Below are 21,708 nucleotides of genomic sequence, written 5' to 3' on the forward strand. Positions count from 1 at the left end.
AGCAGTGGCACAGGAGGCCCTGCTGGCAGCGGGCACTTGGGACCCCCAGACCCCCCCAGGTGGGCTCCCCCCTGCTCAGGCACAGAGCTCAGTGGCACTTACACATTTTGTGCTCACTCATCCTTCATTTTAGCTTGATTTTAATTGGGGATTTCATGGCACAATTGGCACTGAGAGGCTGAGCCCCCATCCTGCACCCCTAACCCCGTGTAGTTCCAAGGGCCTTGGTGTGGGGCTGTGCCACAACCCCAGCCTGGGCTGGAAGGGACCTTAAAGCCCATCCACTTCCCATCTCTGCCCTGGGCAGGGACACCTTCACTGGACCCACTGCTCACTGGGCAGCAAAAGTCTTATCAAACTGACACTGAAATCTGGCTTAAGGTAAAATGAAAAGGATAAAACTTCCATGAACAGTCAAAAACTATTTAATTGGAAGTGTCTCAAGCAAATAGAATTGAAATAGGAGATTCCATCCTATCCTCCTTCCCTTTACTCATGTTCCACTTCTACTTGCTGAGAAACGGACCCAGCCCAGCCCTGCTGTGTCCTGAGCAGGGGGAGCAGCCCCAGCCCCTCCACACCCACCCCCCCAACTGGAAACACACCCTCGTGTGGCCCATTCCCTCCCCTGGTGCCAAACACAGGGAGCATGGCCAGGTAAACATTTAAAATTTATTAAACTTTTTGGTCAAAAGAACTGAACAATTATGTACAACCCCACGGATCGGCTCGAGCAGGCGCTGGGAACGCGTTGGGTACCAGCTCAGCCCCCAGTTCCACATCCCAGGAGTTCCAAAGCGTCACAACCAAACACAGTTTAGGATGAACGAACTGAACCTCTCTCTGTGGAACCTTCCCGGGCCCCCCAGCTGGGGGCGGCACCGGGAGGGGCGGGACGGCCACTGTTCACTCCGGGAGCGTCACACCCCTTCGTTCAGGACACGGGAGTGTGACCCGCCCTGGGGCTCCCGGGGGCAGCCGGGGCTCCGGGCAGGCATTCCCAGGCTGCAGGCACATGGCGAGGGCAGGCTCTGGCCCCTGGGGGCTGCTGCAGGGGGATGTGATTTAGGCCTCTTTGGAAGAAAGAAAACAAAAAAAAGAAAGTACCTAAGGCTTAAAACAAGTCAGACAGGAGCCCCAGCAGCTGCTGTGGCTCGGGGTGTCCAACAGCTCCCCGGGCACAACCCAGGGCTCAGTCTGGGACTGCAGGGACAGACAAGGGACTGTGCCAAACACAAAACAAACTGTTCCCTTCGTGACAAGTACTAAAAAGGTTAAAAACCGTAATGCACGTCAGGTCTCCTCTGGCTGAGGGGCAGATGCACCACAGAAGCTGCAGTTTTGTCCTCAGGGCAGAGAAGGTGCCGCTGTTTTGGTTCCCTCCGTGCAAGGCCGACACTTGGTTAAGGCTGTGGATGTTTCTAGGACCCTTTCCATCTACTCAGCACACAGAGAGCCTTTGACAACAAATCCAGTGCAACTCCAACTCTATGACAATGCCATGGAAACTAAATTTAGAATCTGAAATACTACACAAAAAAGTTCGTATTGGTCTGCCAAAAAGTGGGTGTTTTGGGGCAAACCCTGTGAGAGGTGCCAGCAGGACTGCTCTGCACCAGCTCAAGACATGCAGTACAAAAAGAAGACTGAATACATCCCTTCAGCTTTAAAAACACGTTTGATAGGCTGTTATTTATTAAGTGGTTTACACCAGAAGGTGTGGTTATAGATACAGTTGGTGAGTAAATAGTCACGGACACCTGCCTAGAACCCAACTCAAGCCCTACCTAAGTGTGCTCCAAGGTCAGGCCCTGCGCTGGCTCCAGGCCTGAGGAATGTGTACAGGCATCAAGCACAAGAAATGTTCTGAAAGGCCCAAATATTACAGCAGAGAGAGCGAGAGAGAGAAATTACACTTTTATGACAACCTTTTCTTCTCAGGTGTTAAACTTTTTGGTCTATAAACTGGAAAGGAAGGCTCAGACGTCAATAAATACATTTGAGTGTTGGCCTCTCTGAGCACTGTCCATCAATGCTGCCTGGGGGTGCTCCCCCCGCCGAAGCAGAACCGCTCCAGGGACTCAAGGCCAGGCCAGATCCTCTCCGTTAGCTCAAGGGAAGTAAGTGCATCAATGTTCTTCACTGGTAGGACAACAAGGCCTTCTGTTACAGATAAACAACTGAGCTGAACTATGCGAGACGAGACTCTGTCCACGGGCAGCCTTCCCTAGTTAACCTTGTCCTGGAATAAATACAAGTTATTGGTGGCAGCTACAGCGATGAAGTTCTCCGTGGGGTGCCATGCTGTGTGCAGGATCTTCTTGTTGAAGTCCAGACTGTCAACGCTGATCTCGTCCTTCTTCCTCTTGCCCCCTGTGCACACCTTGCGTGGCTTTAGGATGGCACGGGATTTGCTGCTCTCCCTGGACGCCTCCAGAGTGGTGTCCCGGCGCGTGTTCCGCTCAAACATCCTGAAGAAGTTGTTGTAAGATCCAGTCATGATTGTACTGGGGAAGGGCAGAGAAAGCAGATCTCGTTAGGTCTCCAGAAATAACCCCCCTCCTCTCCTCTCTCTCACACACGAGGTGACTGCCAGGCCATGCTCAGGACCAGTCCATGACACTCCATTCCTCCCTGATGGACACCTTGGCTCAGCTCCCCTGGGACTGCTCCCACTGCACCACTTCTTCTTCCAGGTGTCCTCCTGGTCCCCCATCCTGCCCCTCTGGAACTTGGTTGCAGTTTAATGCTTTGTTCATCTCTACAGGAGCAAAGCAGCTTTTCCTGGTGCTACTTTATCCTGTGGCAACAAAAGCCACAGACTGGTTTGGGCTGGAAGGGACCTCAAAGCCCACCCAGTGCCACCCCTGCCATGGGCAGGGACACCTCCCACCAGCCCAGGCTGCTCCAAGCCCTGTCCAACCTGGCCTGGGACACTCCCAGAGATGGGGCAGCCACAGCTTCTCTGGGCACCTGTGCCAGGGCCTGCCCACCCTCCCAGCCAGCAATTCCTTCCCAATATCCATCTAACCCTGCCCTCTGGCAGTGGGAAGCCATTCCCTCTGTCCTGTCCCTCCACCCCTTGTCCCAAGTCCCTCTCCATCTTTCCTGTCAGCTCCTTCAGGTCCTGGAAGGCCACAATGAGGTCACCCCAAAGCTTCTCCTCTCCAGACTGGACAATCCCAGCTGTCCCAGCCTTTCCTCCCAGCAGAGCTGCTCCATCCTCTGCCCATCCTGGTGTCCCCTCTGGACTCTCCAGCAGCTCCATGTCCTTGCTGTGCTGCCCCCAGGGCTGGAGCTCTGCAGGAGGGTGTCACCTGGGGGGCAGAATCCCACTGCCCACTCTGTCTGTGTGAACCAAGTGCTCGGGTGGGCTGTGTGCCCTCAGTAACCCGGAGCCACCTGCAGCTCCTGCTCAGAGGAAGCCCCCGTGGAGCCCCAGGTGCTGCCCTCACCTGTCCAGGCCGTTCCAGCAGCACTCGAACTTGTCGAAGATGCAGTCGTTCTCGTAGAGGGAGCACAGCTTGCTGCGCAGGTACTCGTGCACCTGCGGACACGGACACCGCGTCGGACACGGAGAGGGCACAGGGCAAAGAAAGGGCTGGCTGAGAGGGGGGGGCTCCTACCTGGTAGGTCTCCACGGGCCTGTTCTCCATGTTGAGGTCCCACACCTTGACAGACAGGTAGTCCCTTGTCATCATGTATCGCCCGTTGTGGCTGAATTTCACATCAGATATCGAAGATATTATTTCTGAAAAAAATGACCTGCTGCTAGGATCTTCAGGTTCCTCAAAAACTGCAGAGAGAAGACACAGTTCCAGGTGAAACCAACACCAGGGCTTAGAGCTTCCAACGTTCTTCAGTATTGGAAAATTTTCAATGAGTAACTAGTTTCTTTCTGAAGGAAGTTGCTGTTGGATACTTTTCAGAAATAATCTTTCTTTCAGCAGTGCTGTGCTCAGCAGATGTCCATCTCCAACACCCAACTGGAGCACAGCCCCAGCAAAGCACAATCACATGTCTTGGGGATCAGTCAGAGGAAAAAGTTAAAACCAGCATGTGGGTCCAGTAAACACCACACCTGACCTGCACACCCATGGAAGGTGGCAGATGGAACTGCAGCATCCCAAACACAGGGAGAGCATGGACAAATGTTCTCTCTGTATCTGAATCAATGCTGTACTAAACACCCCACTGAACTGTGAGCAGCTATGCCTGGAATACAGTTTGTGTGGGTTTAGACACCAGATCAAGACGTGTTATTTGAACCCAAGAGTCAACCTCTAGAACCAGCATTTCCTGACCCAGACTACCCAGAACTCGTCCTCTTTAACAGACCCCTTGTAACAGGAGGTGACTCAGTCACCAGCAGCTAAAAATAAAGTACTTTTAAGTGATTTAACGCAACACTGAACCAAATCAATGAAGTGGCCTCACATTCTCCACTTCCCATTGCACAAATATTCCCTTCCAGCACCAAGAAACCCCGCTCTGCACTGCAGGAAGCTGCCCTGGAACTGTCAGTGTGGCAGGTGGGCACAGGGCTGGGAACACTGATAGAGCACAGCTCCTAGGGCAGGGAACAGGGCATACAGAGCTGGGCACAGGGCAGGGAACAGGGAACACACAGCTGGGCACAGGGCAGGGAACAGGGAACACACAGCTGGGCACAGGGCAGGGAACAGGGAACACACAGCTGGGCACAGGGCAGGGAACAGGGAACACACAGCTGGGCACAGGGCAGGGAACTGGGAACACACAGCTGGGCACAGGGCAGGGAACTGGGAACACACAGCTGGGCACAGGGCAGGGAACTGGGAACACACAGCTGGGCACAGGGCAGGGAACTGGGAACACACAGCTGGGCACAGGGCAGGGCACACACAGCTGGGCACAGAGCAGGGCACAGGGCACACATAGCTGGGCACAGAGCAGGGCACAGGGATCCTCAGGACTTCACACCAACACTGTCCTTCCTCACCTACATGAGTTTTCATGGAGCGTTTCATGGAGCATTCACCTTGCACCCCTGGACACCTGCAGAGCGTATTCCTAAGGACTAATCCTGCCCCAGGAGCTGCACTGCCCTCAAGGGAAAGGATTCTGGTGGCATGGGCCCAGTTTCTAACACACAAAGTGCATGAACAGCCCTGAACCAGCCCACGATGAGCAGACACCCTGAGAGGCACCAAGCCCGGGTGTGGCCAGCAGGGAGGTGCCACTGCTGCCCATGGCACTTGTTGCCATCAGTTTATGGGGCACCAATGGGCACAGAGGGGCAGTGACTGTGCTCCCACCCCCAGAACAGCAGGGCAGTGTCCCCACCCTGGCACTCACACTTGGAGTGGCGGTCACACAGCGCCGAGGAGCACACAGGGCACAGTGACTGTGCTCCCACCCCCAGAACAGCAGGGCAGTGTCCCCACCCTGGCACTCACACTTGGAGTGGCGGTCGCACAGCGCCGAGGAGCACACAGGGCACAGTGACTGTGCTCCCACCCCCAGAACAGCAGGGCAGTGTCCCCACCCTGGCACTCACACTTGGAGTGGCGGTCACACAGTGCTGAGGAGCACACAGGGCACAGTGACTGTGCTCCCACCCCCAGAACAGCAGGGCAGTGTCCCTGGCACTCACACTTGGAGTGGCGGTCACACAGTGCTGAGGAGCGCATGTCGCACAGGCGGATGGTGCCCTTGCTGCTGCTGTACACGAACACATTGCACTGCTGAGGGTGGAACTCGGCCGCCGTGATCACCTCCGTCAGCTCCTCCATGTTGGCAGGCTTGATGTCCACGATGTCTGCACGGCTGGTAAAGGCAGGCAACGGCAGTGCTGGGCCCCTTCCCGCAGGGAACGGCTCCTGTTGGGCCCCCTCCCGCAGCCAACGGCTCCTGTTGGGCCCCCTCCCGCAGGGAACGGCTCCTGTTGGGCCCCCTCCCGCAGGGAACGGCTCCTGTTGGGCCCCCTCCCGCAGGGAACGGCTCCTGTTGGGCCCCCTCCCGCAGGGAACGGCTCCTGTTGGGCCCCCTCCCGCAGGGAACGGCTCCTGTTGGGCCCCCTCCCGCAGGGAACGGCTCCTGTTGGGCCCCCTCCCGCAGGGAACGGCTCCTGTTGGGCCCCCTCCCGCAGGGAACGGCTCCTGTTGGGCCCCCTCCCGCAGGGAACGGCTCCTGTTGGGCCCCCTCCCGCAGGGAACGGCTGGCACGTGTTAGAAATGCCATGTTTGACTCCTTCTGGCAGGGAACGGCTCGTGTTTGACCCCTTCTGGCAGGGAACAACTGGCACGTGTTAGAAATGCCATGTGGAAATCCAGAGTAGGAGCTCTGATTTCTGCCCTGGGCAAGGCACACAGAGTAAAGTGGAGCCTAAAGAAGTCTGGATTTGACAAACCTCAGAATCCCAGAATGGTTTGGTTTGGAAGGGGGACCACGTTACTCCAAGCCCTGTCCAAGCTGGCTGTGAACACTTCCAGGGATGGGTCTCCCCACCCTCATAGGGGAGAATCTCCTCCCAGTATCCCATTTATTCCTGCCCTCTGGCAGTGGGAAGCCATTCCCCTTGTGTCTGTCACTACACATTCCTGTAAAAAGTCCCTCTCTGTCCTTCTCCATCTGGAATCTACAAATGCTGAACAACTTTAGGCTCTTGAAATCACAGAATATCCCACAAGGATCACTGAAGTCTGACAAGACCTCTCAAGCCTCCTTAATGCTTCCTGTTGAACACCAAACATGCCTCAACTATTTACCTAAAACTTCAGAAAACTTGACCTGTTTAGGAGTCAGTACTTCTGCAACCCCTGTTTTACTGCAGGTTTGTCTATGTAGGACACACTGTTAGTTCTGGATACACAGGTCTGCAAAACGATCTGAAAATTCTGCAGATGAGATCATGTGACAAGAAAAAAATTTGAAATTTAGTTTCTTTAAGAGAAGTGTCTCTTGTTTAAGAGGCCTTAAGCTTTGGGAGGAAGTAACACAGGAACAAAGATCTGCCTTTCAAATCTGGCCACTCTGATTTAAGTTGACAGATCTCAAATTAAGGATGCTCCCACAGTTCCTTAACTTCTCCTTTGCAAGCAGTCTGTGGTATTTCAGTGATTGGAAGCTGCTTTCCCTCAGGAATGACAGAGCACCCCAAGGGCTGCTGGCACTGCATTGCACCCCCACACTCCACAACGCTCTGTTTGAATCCCTGGGTTCAAACACCCACCCTAATCAGTGCCATCAGAGTGATCCCCCCAGCTGCACAAAGGATACTGAAGCTCCTGTTGGTGACCTCCAGGTGCCAGAGGTTGATGCGGAGGTCGTCGGCAGACAGGTACGTGGCGCAGTCGCTGTTGACCGAGATGGAGTTGATGTGGTACGTGTGCGCGTTGGCGAAGATGCGGCGCGGGCTCGCCTCCACCATCAGGTCCATGGGCTTCAGGGTGGGCACCTGCACGGGACAAGGGCACTCACTCTGGGCAAGGAACTCATTCCTCAGGAGATTAATGAGAGGCACAGAATCGGTCAGGTTAGAGAAGATCTTTAGTCCATTCCCCCAGCACTGCCAAGGCCACCACTGACCATGTCCCCAGGTGTCACATGCACAGGGCTTTTAAACCCCTCCAGGGATGCAGACTCCACCCCTGCCCTGGGCAGCTGTGCCAGGGATGGACAGCCCTTTCCACTCAGGAATTTCCCCACTATCCCCCTTCCCCTGGCCCAGCCTGAGGCCGTGCCCTCTCCTCCTGTCCCTGTGCCCTTGGGCACAGCCCAACCCCCTGTCCTGGCTCCCCCCTCCTGGCAGGGATTGCAGAGCCAGAAGGTGCCCCCTGAGCCTCCTTTTCTCCAGCTGAGCCCCCCCAGCTCCCTCAGCCCCTCCTGCTGCTCCAGTCCCTTCCCAGCTCCACTCCCTGCCCTGCACACCCTCCAGCCCCTCCCTGTCTCTCCTGTCTGAGGGTCCCAGAACTGCCCCAGCACAGGGACAGTCCCTGCCCTGGGGCTGTGCCCACACTGGGGCTGGCACAGCCCAGGGGCCATTGGCCTTTTGCCCCCCTGGGCACACCTGGGCTTGTGCCCAGCCCCTGTCACAGCCCCCCGCCCCGGGCCCTTCCCTGAACTGACAGTGCACTCAATCTCCTTGTTCAGATCATCAATAAAGATCTGAAACACAACTGGCCCCAACACTGAGCCCTGTGAACCCCACAGGTGTGTTTAATTAATTGATGGCAATTAGTTAATTGCACACACCAGATTTCTGTATTGATTTAGTGACTAAACACTTTTGAAATCCACTGAGCGAGACAAATAATGAAAGAGTGTGTGGATGCTGCCTTGGACACTGCCAGAGAGAAAACTGAGGCACTGCCTCCTGCCTCAGTCACCTGTCAGACCCAGCCCTGTGTGCCTCACCCACAGGGCATGGGGTGTGTTTGTAACAACACCTGAGGTGAGAGAAACAAACCCTTAGAAATGTCCCCAGATCTCAGAGGGGTGCCCGGGAAACACCAGTCCCCACAGAAATCCCCACTTTGCTCCTGAGCAGTCAGCAGGAATTCAGGGACACGTGGGTGTCCTGCTGTCACAGCCAGCTGGGCTCACGGTGCAGGGTCTGGCAGGGCCAGGCCTGAGCTGCCCTCGAGCTGCTCCTCAGTGCCCAGCACTGGGCAAGGGAAGGTGGCACAGCTGGCATCACACAGCTAAGGACCAGGTCTGACTGTGCCCAGCACAGCCTGTCTTCCTGGAGCAAGGAACCAATTCACCCCAGAGCTCCCTCACTGCTCTCCCTGGGTCTGTATCTCCCAGGCTGTTTACATACAAGTAATGATTACAATTAATCCATTCCTCTTTATCAGGCCGTGTCCCTATCTCACCTCCCAGCCTGGCTGTGACATCACAGGGGCACTAATGGGAAAACCCAGGGATGGTACTTGGAAATGCCATGGTCTCTGGGCAAAGTGCTGCTTCTCCTCCACATCCCCTTCACAAAATATGGGGACTGTATTTCTGGAACAAAACATGCCATCAAAGCCCCAAAAAGAAAAGGGACACTCTGGCTCTTTAAATCCTGAGCGTTTATCCCTGGAGGCAGCTCTAGGTGAAGCTTTTCCTCCTCTCCCAGCTGCTGCTCAGGTCTGGCTCACTGCCCCATCCCTTCTCCCAGGCTGCAGTGCCAGGCCAGGGCTGCAGCTCAGCCCACCCCTCCTGTGCTCACTGCCCCATCCCTTCTCCCAGGGCTCAGCTCAGCCCACCCCTCCTGTGCTCACTGCCCCATCCCTTCTCCCAGGGCTCAGCTCAGCCCACCCCTCCTGTGCTCACTGCCCCATCCCTTCTCCCAGGGCTCAGCTCAGCCCACCCCTCCTGTGCTCACTGCCCCATCCCTTCTCCCAGGGCTGCAGCTCAGCCCACCCCTCCTGTGCTCACTGCCCCATCCCTTCTCTCAGGGCTCAGCTCAGCCCACCCCTCCTGTGCTCACTGCCCCATCCCTTCTCCCAGGGCTGCAGCTCAGCCCACCCCTCCTGTGCTCACTGCCCCATCCCTTCTCTCAGGGCTCAGCTCAGCCCACCCCTCCTGTGCTCACTGCCCCATCCCTTCTCCCAGGGCTGCAGCTCAGCCCACCCCTCCTGTGCTCACTGCCCCATCCCTTCTCTCAGGGCTCAGCTCAGCCCACCCCTCCTGTGCTCACTGCCCCATCCCTTCTCCCAGGGCTCAGCTCAGCCCATCCTTCTGTCCCAGGGAAGCAGCAATTCCAGAACAGACTCTGGTGCAGGGGTGGCTCTGAGGGCAGTGAGAGCCTCAGGTCTGTGCTGCTCATGGGGACAGCAACATAAACCCTGACTCCCATGTTTCACCTCCTGAGCTCCTGCTCAAGGGATCCCAAGTCTGGAGCCCTGACCACCTCAGCTCCATGTCCAAGACTATTCCAGTGCCCTTTAGGTTATCCAAACACTCTGACTTTGCCTCTAACAAACACACCTTCTACCCAACCACAGCATACCCAGCACCCTGTTCCAACTCTTGAGTTTTCCTCAAAATACAATTTTATAATCATGAAAGTTTCCCTCAAGCTTTGCAGAGGAACCTTATTTGTTTTTATATATAAAAAATGAAGTCTCTCCATTTTTCCTAAAGTTTTGAAGGACCCTGACCCAGACATCATTTTCAACCTGCACATTTCAGTTTGGGAGCACAAAGGTAGAGAGGTACATGCAAAGAGATATGTAAAGTCAGAGACATACCCGTAGTTCTTTGATTCTGACAGGATCCCTAAGTCTTCCATCTTCATCTTTTAAATTATAACCTTCGGCTCTTTTATCCCTTTCACTTATTTTCCATAATTTAATAGTTTTATCTAAAACCAAAAATTCACATGCTTGAGAATGAATTCAATTCAAAATGAAATCCCTACAGGGAGTGAGCAGAGTGGACGTAACTGACTGTCTGGGTTTGCACTGCTGGCAGCAGAAAGGACCCTGACAGTTCTTTACCCTGATGGATTCTTTATCCCAATGGGATGTGCAGCTTGAATAAAACCCAGAGTTCTGCCTGTGCCTCCCACTCACCCCAAGGGCCCTCACAGGGGGTTTCACACACCAATTACCCTTAATGCCCCACTGAGCCCTGTAGGATTATCTAAAGTGCATTAACAGACCAGTGCTAGGGACAGAATCCAACAAATCCATGCACTCCTCACACCAACTGTCCTAAAGGAAACCCAGCTTGTCCCAGGTGCCTGCTCAGAGCCAGCCAAGGGCAGAGAACAGGACCTGCCCCATCACTGAGGGTTCCCAAGGAATGTATTCCCAGGCCTTACTAAGGGAAGAGTTCCAAGTGCAGGCAGTGAGCACACCCATGAGTGAGATCCTGGGCTAACTGGAACCAAATCTCTCCTCCCCAAACTCCTGCAGAGCTTTGAAGCATTTCAGATGATGAAGTTCAAGGAATGGTTTGAGTTTATGAAGACTTGTATCAAAGTAAATGGTTTTAATTTCAAAGTCCAGCACAACGAAGTTGCTCCTGGTTTTAAAATTTCATCATGACCTGACATAAAGTCATTTACACACAGGGCAAAAAAGGACCTGGACTCCGAGGAACAGGCAAATTCCTCTGACAACAGGAGCAAGTTTGTCCATGGTGTAGTTTAGGTTGGAAAAACCTTTAAGATCACGGAGTCCACCTGTTCCCCCAGCCCTACCCCCTGACCCCAGCTGTGCATTTCCATTTACAGGTGCTCCATGAGGCACCAAAACAAACAGACCTGACACTACACAGACCTCACACCCAGCATTACATCAAACCGTATTTTGCTCATAAAAACATTAAAACAACCCCAAAACACTTCAGAAAAACCTCACGTGGATCACAGGTGAGACAACACTCCAATGACAAAGTCCCTTGTGCAAAAAGAAAGGGTCCTTACCATTTGTGGACAGCAGGAAGTGAGCAGCATTCTGTTGTGGTAACCACCTGATTTTATTGATTTTTTCCTCAATTTCTAGACTTTTCAAGTAGTCAAACTCGGGCTCGTGACTCTGGAAGGTACTGTAAACATTGTATTCTCCCCGAGAGAGAGGACGGCCTTTATTCTGCAAGAGAACAGAGCACTCCTTGAGGCTGATGTTGGCACTGCTGCACCAGGAACTGCCCCCACGCTGGGGACTGCAGACGGTCCATCAGAAAGGCCACTGTCACACAGAGCATGGATTTGACACCCTCACTCTGTGGTGCTGTGCCAGTTTAGCATCACTACAGTGCACACAGCCTTCCTCTTCCAAATGCAGCTTTATCTATGAATATCTGTGCACCCCTCAGGCTCTGTTATCCTTGTCTGTGGATGTGGGAGCAAGAACAGAGAGCAAAGTTCCAAGTGTCCACAGATTTGCATTATCAGATTTGAGGCAACTGTCATCAGGCTTTTCAGGTAAGTCACTGCTCGTTAGTGGTTCCTGCTGGAGAACAGCCCCAGCAGTGCCAAGATTTCCCCTGCAATGTCTCATGAGAATGGAGTTCCCACACTCCTTCAGTGTGGAGTTCCAGTTAATTCTGAGACTTTATGTGATTTTACCTTCTACAGGCCATTTAACTTGTAAGAATGTTGGGCAGGATCGTCCCAGCTGACCCCACCCAGCAGTTCCCTGCCTGGCACTGGTGCCTTCCCTCTGCTCACACATCAGGGTGCAATAATTGGCTGCTTGCAAGGGAAATCAAGTAATGTGAGCCCAGGGCATGATGCACAGCATTCCAGTGTGCTTCCCAAATCCAAGTGTCTGGGCAACTGTATAACCACACTAAGGTGTCACTAACCTGGTTAACCCAGTCTTAAATCCACACTGGGTAATACTGTTGTTACATTCAACAATTATGCACTTACTTTAGATTTTTCCTGCAGTTTTGCCCATGACCAGGGCAATGTCCTTCAGGCCTCACTCTCCCCTCAGTCTCCACGTGCTCCCAAGGGACAGCTGAGTATCCCTGTGTGCCCTGGGCTCTGGGTGTCCCCACCCTCTGAGAAGTGCTGTGGCAGGTGGGGTTTGCTTTGTGGAACAGCAGAGCAATATCCCACCCCACAGCACCAGCCCTGGGCAGGGGCACCCTGACCTCCCCCTGGGCCGTGGCTGAGCCTGTGCCCACAGTAAATGATGGATGAGCTGTCTGGGGCAGCGGGTCACGTTTCAGCAGTTTGCATTTCACACCTCCACAGCCCTCCCAGTACAACCAGTGCAGCTCCTCTGGCAAAGGGCTGTGAGCAGCACCACAGGGAGCGGGACAGGCAGAACACTGGCCAGGTGTCCCTGAGCTGAGCATCCCCTGAGCCACACAAGGAAGGCAGAGGGATCCTGCTGGGAGAAGCCACAGCACCTGAAGGTGTGTAATATTCATGCACCAACAGGCTGAGGAACATCCCACAATCCATGCTGGTATTTCTGGCCCAGGAGAAGGCTCAAAAGCGAAGGCTCCAACTCATCAGAGGTCAGGATAACCCTGCTCTCTGGCCATGCCACCTGAACACTGACTCTTTAAGGAGCACAGTCCCAGACACAACAATCCTTTTCCAGCACTCAGTGCATGTGCCAACCCCCCTGTTGCTCTGGGTATCCCAGCTCAGGATGTGGCTGCAGCATGGAGGCACAGGGATGTCACAGCCCTGTCACACAGCTCAGTCCCATGCAGGGACCAGTCGAGGAGCTGGAACAGCAGGAGGGACAATCCTCCCAATGGGAAATGCCCAAGTGTTTCTGGAGAAGTGGCTGTTCCCACTGGGTTTCAGTCACAGTACACTAAACAATTCTCAACCACCTTCTCCTGTTGTCCTTGCTGCTCATTTTATAAACTTTTCTTACATCCTCTCCAAAGCACTGTGATTTATCTCAGCTCAGCCAGACCCAGTGGAAGGTTCAGGGAAAGTGCACAGGCAATTCTGCAGTGACACTGAGCACACCAGGCACATACACAGAACCACCTGCAATTTTGGGACTTTTTTTCCCAAAGGAAGGAGGGGAACCCTCACCAAACAAACCCACTGAGTGCAGCACAGGGCACACAGAAACTTGGCTAACTTGGGGTTTTCTGAGAAAACTCTCCACTTAAAGCCTTTATGCCCCAGGGCATGAACAGGTGAAGTGAGACTGTGCAACTCAAGAACAGTGTAGTAACAGCACTTTTGTTTTTTGAGTCACTGACCTCTTGTTCCCTTTGAAATATAACCACTCTGCCACCTTTGTCTCCTGTTGCAAGAAGATCACCAGAGTAATTAAATTCAACTGTTGAAATTATATCAGCTGTAAAGAGAACAGAAATAGAACAGCACTGTAATGTGGAAAGCACGTCAGGGAGTTTCAAGACTTGAACACAAAACAAAACTACAACTTCTATTAATGCAATGACACAATTCTTCATTTACATCCCTAAATTAAGCCATATTGCAAACATTATTTTATTGACAAGCTGAAACACTGGCTCCTGTCTCAGTGTAAGCTCTGGGGCCTCCAGTTCCCCACTGGCTCAGGAACCCGACCTGTGTGTCCCGCTGCGGACAGGAACGCGGCTGCATCCACGGCCACACGCCTGCTCCAAGCTCCCCAAACGGGAATCCTCTCCAGAGTGGAACCTGGGTGGGGGTCCCTGCACTGACCCAGGCAAGGCTGGGGCACTCCTGAGCTGACTGTGCAGGGAATCAGCTCAGGGGGCTGGAATGGGACCTGTGTGGGGGTCCCTGCACTGACCCAGGCAAGGCTGGGGCACTCCTGAGCTGACTGTGCAGGGAATCAGCTCAGGGGGCTGGAATGGGACCTGTGTGTGGGTCCCTGCACTGATCCAGGCAAGGCTGGGGCACTCCTGAGCTGACTGCTCAGGGAATCAGCTCAGGGGGCTGGAATGGGACCTGTGTGGGGGTCCCTGCACTGACCCAGGCAAGGCTGGGGCACTCCTGAGCTGGGTGCTCAGGGGGCTGGAATGGGACCTGTGTGGGGGTCCCTGCACTGATCCAGGCAAGGCTGGGGCACTCCTGGGCTGACTGTGCAGGGAATCAGCTCAGGAGGCTGGAATGGGACCTGTGTGGGGGTCCCTGCACTGATCCAGGCAAGGCTGGGGCACTCCTGGGCTGACTGTGCAAGGAATCAGCTCAGGGGGCTGGAATGGGAGCTGTGTGGGGGTCCCTGCACTGATCCAGGCAAGGCTGGGGCACTCCTGAGCTGACTGTGCAGGGAATCAGCTTTGGGGGTCTGGAATGGGCAGCTCACAGGTGGGAAATGGAAAATTCTTCCAGAGGAGCCTCCTGAAGCAGCTCCAGCAGGAGCATCAGGAGGGATACCAGGAGAGCAAAGCCAAAGCCCCCAGGCCCCCCAGCCCTACCCACCTGCTCTGGGCCCTGAGAGCACCCAGTGCTTGTCCCACCACAGCCACAGTGCCAATCAGAAGGTGCCAATAAAGCACTAATGGCCATTAATCAACCCCCAGGCAAGGGGCAGGAGAAGGAGCTGCAATGCCTGTCCCGGGGCTGGGGCAGATGGCAACAAAGCCAACAAAGCCCTCAGCAAACACGGCTCCTGCCAGACCAAACCTCTCCCAACTTACACCACTAAACACTCTGCCAACCTAAAATATCCATAAGGTCTAACAATGTTTTATGCCCTAGTAGGCAATGCACTTACAAAATGGCTTGAACTGCCTTTAAGAACCTGGCAGGGTTTAACTGAGTCCAAAATAACTGGGTTTGGAACTACCTTAAATCCCTGAACAGACCTCGGGTCAGGCCAGGGCAGGCCCCCTGGCTGCACCTCAGCACAGCCCGCCTGGGGGCTGGAGCTGCCCGAGGGCAGAGCTGCTGTGGCAAACTCCAAATATCTTGTCTGGAGCTCTCTGGGACAGCCTGCCAGCTCCTGTGTGTCCTGGGTGTCCGAGCAGAGCCACCTGGCTCCGAGGAGGGCATAGGCCACTCTGCTCCGAGTGCTGGAGCACACAGGGAAAGAGCACAGGAGGAGCCAAACTGTGCCCAGGGCTGGCCCAGAGCCTGCCCAGCAACCCCCCCAAACCCTCCTCTGGGGATGGAGCATCAACCTCAGAGCTCCATCTTGGAAAAGACAATCAGTGCCCCTCCCTCATTAGTTATATTTGTGTTCTCTTGTCACTGGAACCAGACTGTGACTTCACACTGCAAGTCCTTTCCATTATATCCCCCCCAAACCCTCCTCTGGGGATGGAGCATCAACCTCAGAGCTCCATCTTGGAAAAGACAATCAGTGCCCCTCCCTCAATAGTTACATTTGTGTTCTCTTGTCCCTGGAACCAGCCTGGGACTGGATACTGAACTCCTTTCCCTTCTATCCTCAAACACCATCTCCCCTGAGTCTGGAGTGCCCAGAGTCGCCCGGACGTGTCAGTGCAGAGACAGCAGGGAGAGCACAAAGGTGGCACAGCAAGGGAAGGCAGCAGGAAAGCCAGAGTTCAGTGGGACACATGGGAGTGTTCCCTTCCTGCCTGCAGAGCTTGATGTGCCTTCCTCACAAACCACGAGAAATTAGGGAGCCTGTTTCTAACATTCATGACATAACCCAGTACTCTCTGTGCAATTCTGTTGCCTCAGTATAATTTTTTAACCTTTGGAATAGCAATTCCAGTAAGCTTTCTCCTACTGGAAGTGTATTTAATTAATTCATGCTATTGTTAGTTTTTCCTAAGCAGCTCATTGTCATGCTGTTCATTGCACTCCTGGTAGGAGTTCAGAAAGGTGAGGGGAGAATCAAATTTTCCTTCTACTTGCAGCTTTCCCACCTTCCTGTCCTTTAAAAAAAGCTGCTTGTCTTTTTGGATTAAGCTTTTGCTCAGATGTTAAAACACTCCATAAATGTCCCAGGAATGAGGATGGCCATGAGAACTGTATCCAGGATTTCCTGGGTGCACAGGGCCCCATCCTGCTGCCAAGTGTTCATCAGTCCTGTGTTCTGAGGCTCTGCATTTCCATCAGAACATAATCATGGAATCACAGATGGGGTTGGGTTGGAAGGGACCTCAAAGATCACCCATTTCCACCCCCTGCCATGGGCAGGGACACCTCCCACCAGCCCAGGTGCTCCAAGCCCTGTCCAGCCTGGCCTGGGACACTCCCAGGGATGGGGCAGCCACAGCTTCTCTGGGCACCTGTGCCAGGGCCTGCCCACCCTCCCAGCCAGCAATTCCTTCCCAATATCCCATCTAAACCCACTCTCTCCGTCAGTTTAAGGTCAAGTAATTTCACTCCTCTCGTAGCCCAGTGGTTGCTCAGTCTTTGAAAACACCTTTTACTCTGTTCTTTAATGTCTCACCTCCCATCTTCCACTGGTGTTGAGGACTTTTTCCCCTTAATTCCCATAAACCTCCAACTGTGTATTTTTCTGACAAGGTCCTAACTCTTTACTGTGTCAGTCACCAGCCCAACAAGGCACTTCTGAACCCTTCAAGGTCTCCCCTGGGCCACAACCTCCTTCTTCCCTTTACAAAGGGACAGGCTGCACCTGCCAGCAGGCTGAGCATTCCTGTGCCCACCCCCTGGCCCTCCTGCCAGAACAACCACAAACAGTAACACCCAACTGTGACCCCAGGGCAGAGCTCACGGTGACAATCCCCTGCCCATGAGCAGCAGGACACACTCGGTGCCTCAGACAAAACTGACAGCACTTACATGGCCACTTCTGCAAGTCCTGAAGATCACCTGGAGCTTTTCTTTACAGCACAGCTATTCACTTGTAGATCTGGGACAGAAACTTCCCAAAGGTCCCTCCTGTTGCATTGCTCACAAAAACACCCTGTCTGACAACTCCCAGTTACTGACATGTCGTTGTACAGCAAGGCAGTGGAATTCACCCTCCAGTGCCACAGCACCCCGGGGTCCCTGTTCTCTGACACAGCTGGAACTCCCAAGAACTCCTCTTAAACACTCATTAACTCCAGGCTGAGCACATTTTTGGGTAACAGGGTGCTGTGGAACACGGGGTGAAGGCAAACCCTTGCTCCATGAGTTGTATGAAACCACAGGAATAACGTGGCCTGCCTGAACCCTGGGCCTGCCCTCTCCAGCTGGGACCTGACTTGCTCAGGGCAGAACAGTCTGTGAAACACCTGCATGGAAAGGTCTGGGTTGGAGGGACCCCAAAGCCCACCCAGTGCCACCCCTGCCATGGGCAGGGACACCTCCCACCAGCCCAGGGTGCTCCAAGCCCTGTCCAGCCTGGCCTGGGACACTGCAGGGATGGGGCAGCCACAGCTGCTCTGGGCACGAGGGAAGGGCAAAGGGGAGGGCAAAGAGGCATCTCAAGTCCTGCTCAGGGCAAACCTCTGGTTTTCAGGGAAAAAACCAACCCCAAAGCACAGCTCCCTGCCCACCTTCAGCCCCACCCCAGCAGTGACACCTCCAGGGATAACCAGTTATTTACAGGGAAAGGAAACACTAACAGGGCTCACGAGTGGAGTCATCAGTCCCAAACTTTTCAGGTCCTACAGAAAAAGGAAAATGTTTAAGCTGCTCAGACCCAGATCTCACAGAGCTGTACCTCTATTGGAATAGTTTTTCTAAAAGCCAGACATCATGCCAGAATTTCCTTTAAAAACAGTGGAAACAGGCCAGTGAAATTCCTGTACAACACACGGGAACATTACAAACCACTGATTTTCACAGACAATTTAAGAGCATTTCTAAACCACTCGTATCTGCCACTGAGAACAGGTTCAGGATCACAGGCCAGTTTTTGTTAGACTGTCTTTGCTCGTGGTGTTCTCTTTCTGGCAAAGGGCTGAGGTGCCCAACCCACCCACACTGGCTGCAGAGGGAGACTCAGCTGAACTGGGGGTAACAGGGATCTCCCACTTGATCAGGGATGTCTTTACCAGCCACTGTTTCTTCCATCTTTAACTGGAGATACAGAATCACAACCAGAAGTGGTCATGGATCAGATGCAGCACATCTGGCCAAGGGACTTTGGGCACACCTGTACATTATTTAATAAACTGGTTTATCTTTTGGTTGCCAAACACCCCCCCCAAAACAGAACATTTTTGAACATGCAAACCAAATTCAGCCCTGAAATCCTGAAAGCAATAAGGGCTCAGGCAGCATTTGTGTTCTGGGTTTAGAAAGGCCCTTCCTGCAGACAGAGGTGGCCCAAGGCCCCCACGCTGCACAGGCAACCAGTGTGGGCTTTGGGGCCACTGCTCTGCACCAGCAGCACTGCCACAGCTCCAACTGCCTTTGTTTATAAATGATGCTCGTTGCCACCCTCAACGTTAAACGTTTCACCCAACATCTGTTTCACCCTCCAGTGCTCCTCCTGGAGTGCAACCAAGCTTTTGTGCTTTGGAATGTTCAGCCAACACTTTGGGAAGCCCATACCAAGTGCTGGCCATTCCTGCTCCGACCCCGTCCTGCCACAGACCCCCCGGAGCTCAGGGACCCCCCCCTGAACAAAGGAATGCACAGAGGCCAAAGAGGAGGCTGATTTTCTGTGTTAATGGCCCAGCCAGGCAATCCCCGGGCATGGAGGGGGCAGCTGCCAGTCTAACACAGCCACCTGTCACAGGATTTTATCCAGCAACACACCTGAGAAACAAAACAACTACTCGATGTAAAGCATGTTAGAGCTGCAGTGTGAGGGAAGGATGTCTGGGCAAAGCTGCCTGGGTGTCAGAGTGAACCCTCTGCGAGGAAACGTGGGAAGAGTCGACATGGAACAGGCTGGACATGCTGCCATTCTCCTCTAGGAGTTTAAAAACTAAAAAAAAGGGACAGAAATAGCAAGTTTCACTATCACAAAAACCTATGTGAAATTCCCAGGCTATTTCACAGCAACAGTTCCCATCAAGCAGGTTTGGAGGTGCAGTTTGGTGAGGGAATACTGAAAAACAGCCATTAGGAAACATGTGCATAACTGGGGCCAAAACTCCACCAGCGTGTTTGCACTCTTACTGCATCCTGCTGATCCAACCCAGGCAATTATGAGCAAATAAATCAGGTATTTTCATTACTGACTTCCAGTTTCAAGGCAAAAAGTTAAAGGAGGGGAAAGGCCACAAACCAAAATAAAAACAAGGAATACAAAAACTGTAAATAGTTCTGGCACTCCCACAGGAAAACAAACTCTGGTATCAATTCTGTGCCCTCCTACTCTGCACAAACTGCTCAGGAACTGCCCCTGGAAGTGCCCCAGAGCCAGGTGTGCCCCAGGGTGTCCTCTGCAGCACAGAACACACTCCCAGTCCCACAGGTGACTCATCCCCAGCAAAAAGGGCCATCTCACAAACAGAAAATCTACTAACATACATTCCCATGAGAATTCTGGGAGCTTCAGACCAACAGTGAAAGCTACAAGATGTCTTTGGGGGTGAAAAAAAAGAAGAAACCAACTGAGTGAGTTTAGTTTCTCCAGCAGTTTTCCAGTCAATTCCTCCTATGGCCATTATTTTGAATGGAATGCCAAACAAGTGGAATGAAAGTGAAAACAGTGTCAGCAGAATTCCCCTGTAGCAAACAGCAGGGAAAAATATTTACTGCATCCAGTAACAAGAGAGAAACAAAAAAACCCCAAGCTGAGCACACACGGCCCTGCAGGTTGTTCCCTCTTTAGAAAGGAGCCAACCTGGACAGTCTGAACAGAGGAAATTCAGGGGCAAAAAGGAACTTTCTCATCAAAGTCAAGCAAAACTCCACCTTGGTTCAGCACTACAGAGAAATGCTTTTCCCAATTAAAACATTTCTTGTTTTCTACCCCATCCAAAACATGCCACGCTTGGAAAGTTTTGGAGAAATGTGAAGGTGTGCCCCTCTCCCCTGCTTAAAATCCCTATTTATAGCTCCCAAACGTTAACAAGTGGGAATAAAATCTCTGCACAGCTGCAGGAGGCCTTTAAACTGCACTTTTTAATGCAGCACAAATGCCAGAGCTGCACTCTGTGCGTCAGAGCAGAACTTGACAAGCCTGACAGGCTCCACTGGGGCTTTTCCCCCCTCTCCTCTCCCCGTGTTTTGTCGGTACCTTCTCTCTTGAGCCCAGAACTGTGTCCAGCTCTGGGCCCCCAGGACAGCAAAGCCAGGGAGGGGCTGCAGAGGGTCCAGCAGAGCCCCCAGAGGGGCTTTGGGCTCTGGAGCATCTCCCTGATGAGCAGAGACTGCGGGAGCTGGGCCTGGTCAGTGCAGAGCAGGGAAGGCTGAGAGGGACCCCATCAATGCACACAAGTGTCTCCAGGGGTGGCAGAGGGTGGGCCCAGGCCCTGCTCAGGGACAGGGACAGGGACAGGACGAGGAGCAACGGCCAGAAAGGGAAACACAACAAGTTCCACCTCGGCACGAGGCAGAACTTCTTTCCAGGGAGGTGCCAGAGCCTGGCACAGCTGCCCAGGGAGGGAGTGGAGTGTCCCCTGGAGCCATCCCAGCGCCACCTGGACCTGCTCCTGTGCCACCTGCCCCAGGTGACCCTGCCCGGACTGGGGGATCTCAGAGGGCCCTTCCAACCCTAATTATCCTGGGATTAGCAGCAGAGACCCGGCGGAAGGGGCCGTGAGCTGTGTTTGATGCTGTGCAGGTGGGATGGGAGGCTCGCTCAGTCACGGCCCGGCCCGGCCCGGCCCGCTCGGGGTGTCCGCGCCCCCCTCACCTTCCGCCACGTCCTCGTCGATCGCCCCCTTCACCTGCGAGAAGCACCACTGCAACTCGTTGCTGCCGCCGCCGTCGCCTCCAGCTCTCGCCACCCCTGCGGAGGGAAGGGGGAGATGGCGGTGAGGAGGGAGGGAGGGAGGGATGGAGGGAGCGCAGCCCGCGCCGACCCCGGCCCGCCCGGCGCCCTCAGGGCCGCCGCGCTCCCGCCTCGCCCCGGGGCCGCCCGGCCCGCCCGGAGCGCACCCGCAGCCGCAGCCGGCGGGACCAACCCCGGCCCCGGGCAGGGACACGGACCTGCCATGTCGGTGCCGGGCGCGGGGCCGGACGCGGGGCCGGTCGGGCAGCACCGCCCGCAGCCCCGGCGCGCAGCGCGCGTTCAAAATGGCGCCCATTGCCGGGCGGCCCCGCCGTGACGTCACCGCCGGGCCCTCCGCGAGGGCGGGAGCGAAGGGAGCGAAGGGAGCGCGGGGGCGGCGATGGACGGGAGGGATCCCGGCGACATCCCGGCGACAGCCCGGCGACAGCCTGGCCGTGTCCCGGCGATAGCCCGGTGATATCCCGGCGACAGCCTGGCCGTGTCCCGGCGACATCCCGGCGATAGCCCG

At 54.3% G+C, this 21,708-nt stretch overlaps 1 protein-coding gene across 2 annotated transcripts; it reads right to left on the minus strand.

Annotated features, from left to right (window-relative positions):
• Positions 1-653: 653 nt before the first annotated feature.
• PPP2R2D (protein phosphatase 2 regulatory subunit Bdelta) lies at positions 654-21,506 on the minus strand. 2 transcript variants are annotated; one of them, XM_071564154.1, is made up of 10 exons: positions 21,398-21,506; positions 21,102-21,197; positions 13,666-13,763; positions 11,405-11,570; positions 10,224-10,336; positions 7,261-7,438; positions 5,636-5,800; positions 3,627-3,796; positions 3,456-3,547; positions 654-2,507 (listed from the first exon to the last, which is right to left on the minus strand). In XM_071564154.1, the coding sequence occupies exons 1-10, from the start codon at positions 21,402-21,404 to the stop codon at positions 2,228-2,230; spliced, it is 1,365 nt and encodes a 454-aa protein (XP_071420255.1). In that variant the 5' UTR covers positions 21,405-21,506; the 3' UTR covers positions 654-2,227. The 2 variants fall into 2 exon arrangements, with proteins under 2 accessions (XP_071420255.1, XP_071420256.1); XM_071564155.1 differs by lacking the exons at positions 10,224-10,336; positions 13,666-13,763; positions 21,102-21,197; positions 21,398-21,506 and having other exon boundaries at positions 11,405-11,530.
• Positions 21,507-21,708: the final 202 nt, after the last annotated feature.

The sequence above is a fragment of the Pithys albifrons genome, chromosome 9, assembly GCF_047495875.1.
Source record: "Pithys albifrons albifrons isolate INPA30051 chromosome 9, PitAlb_v1, whole genome shotgun sequence".
Classification (NCBI taxonomy): Eukaryota; Metazoa; Chordata; class Aves; order Passeriformes; family Thamnophilidae; genus Pithys; species Pithys albifrons.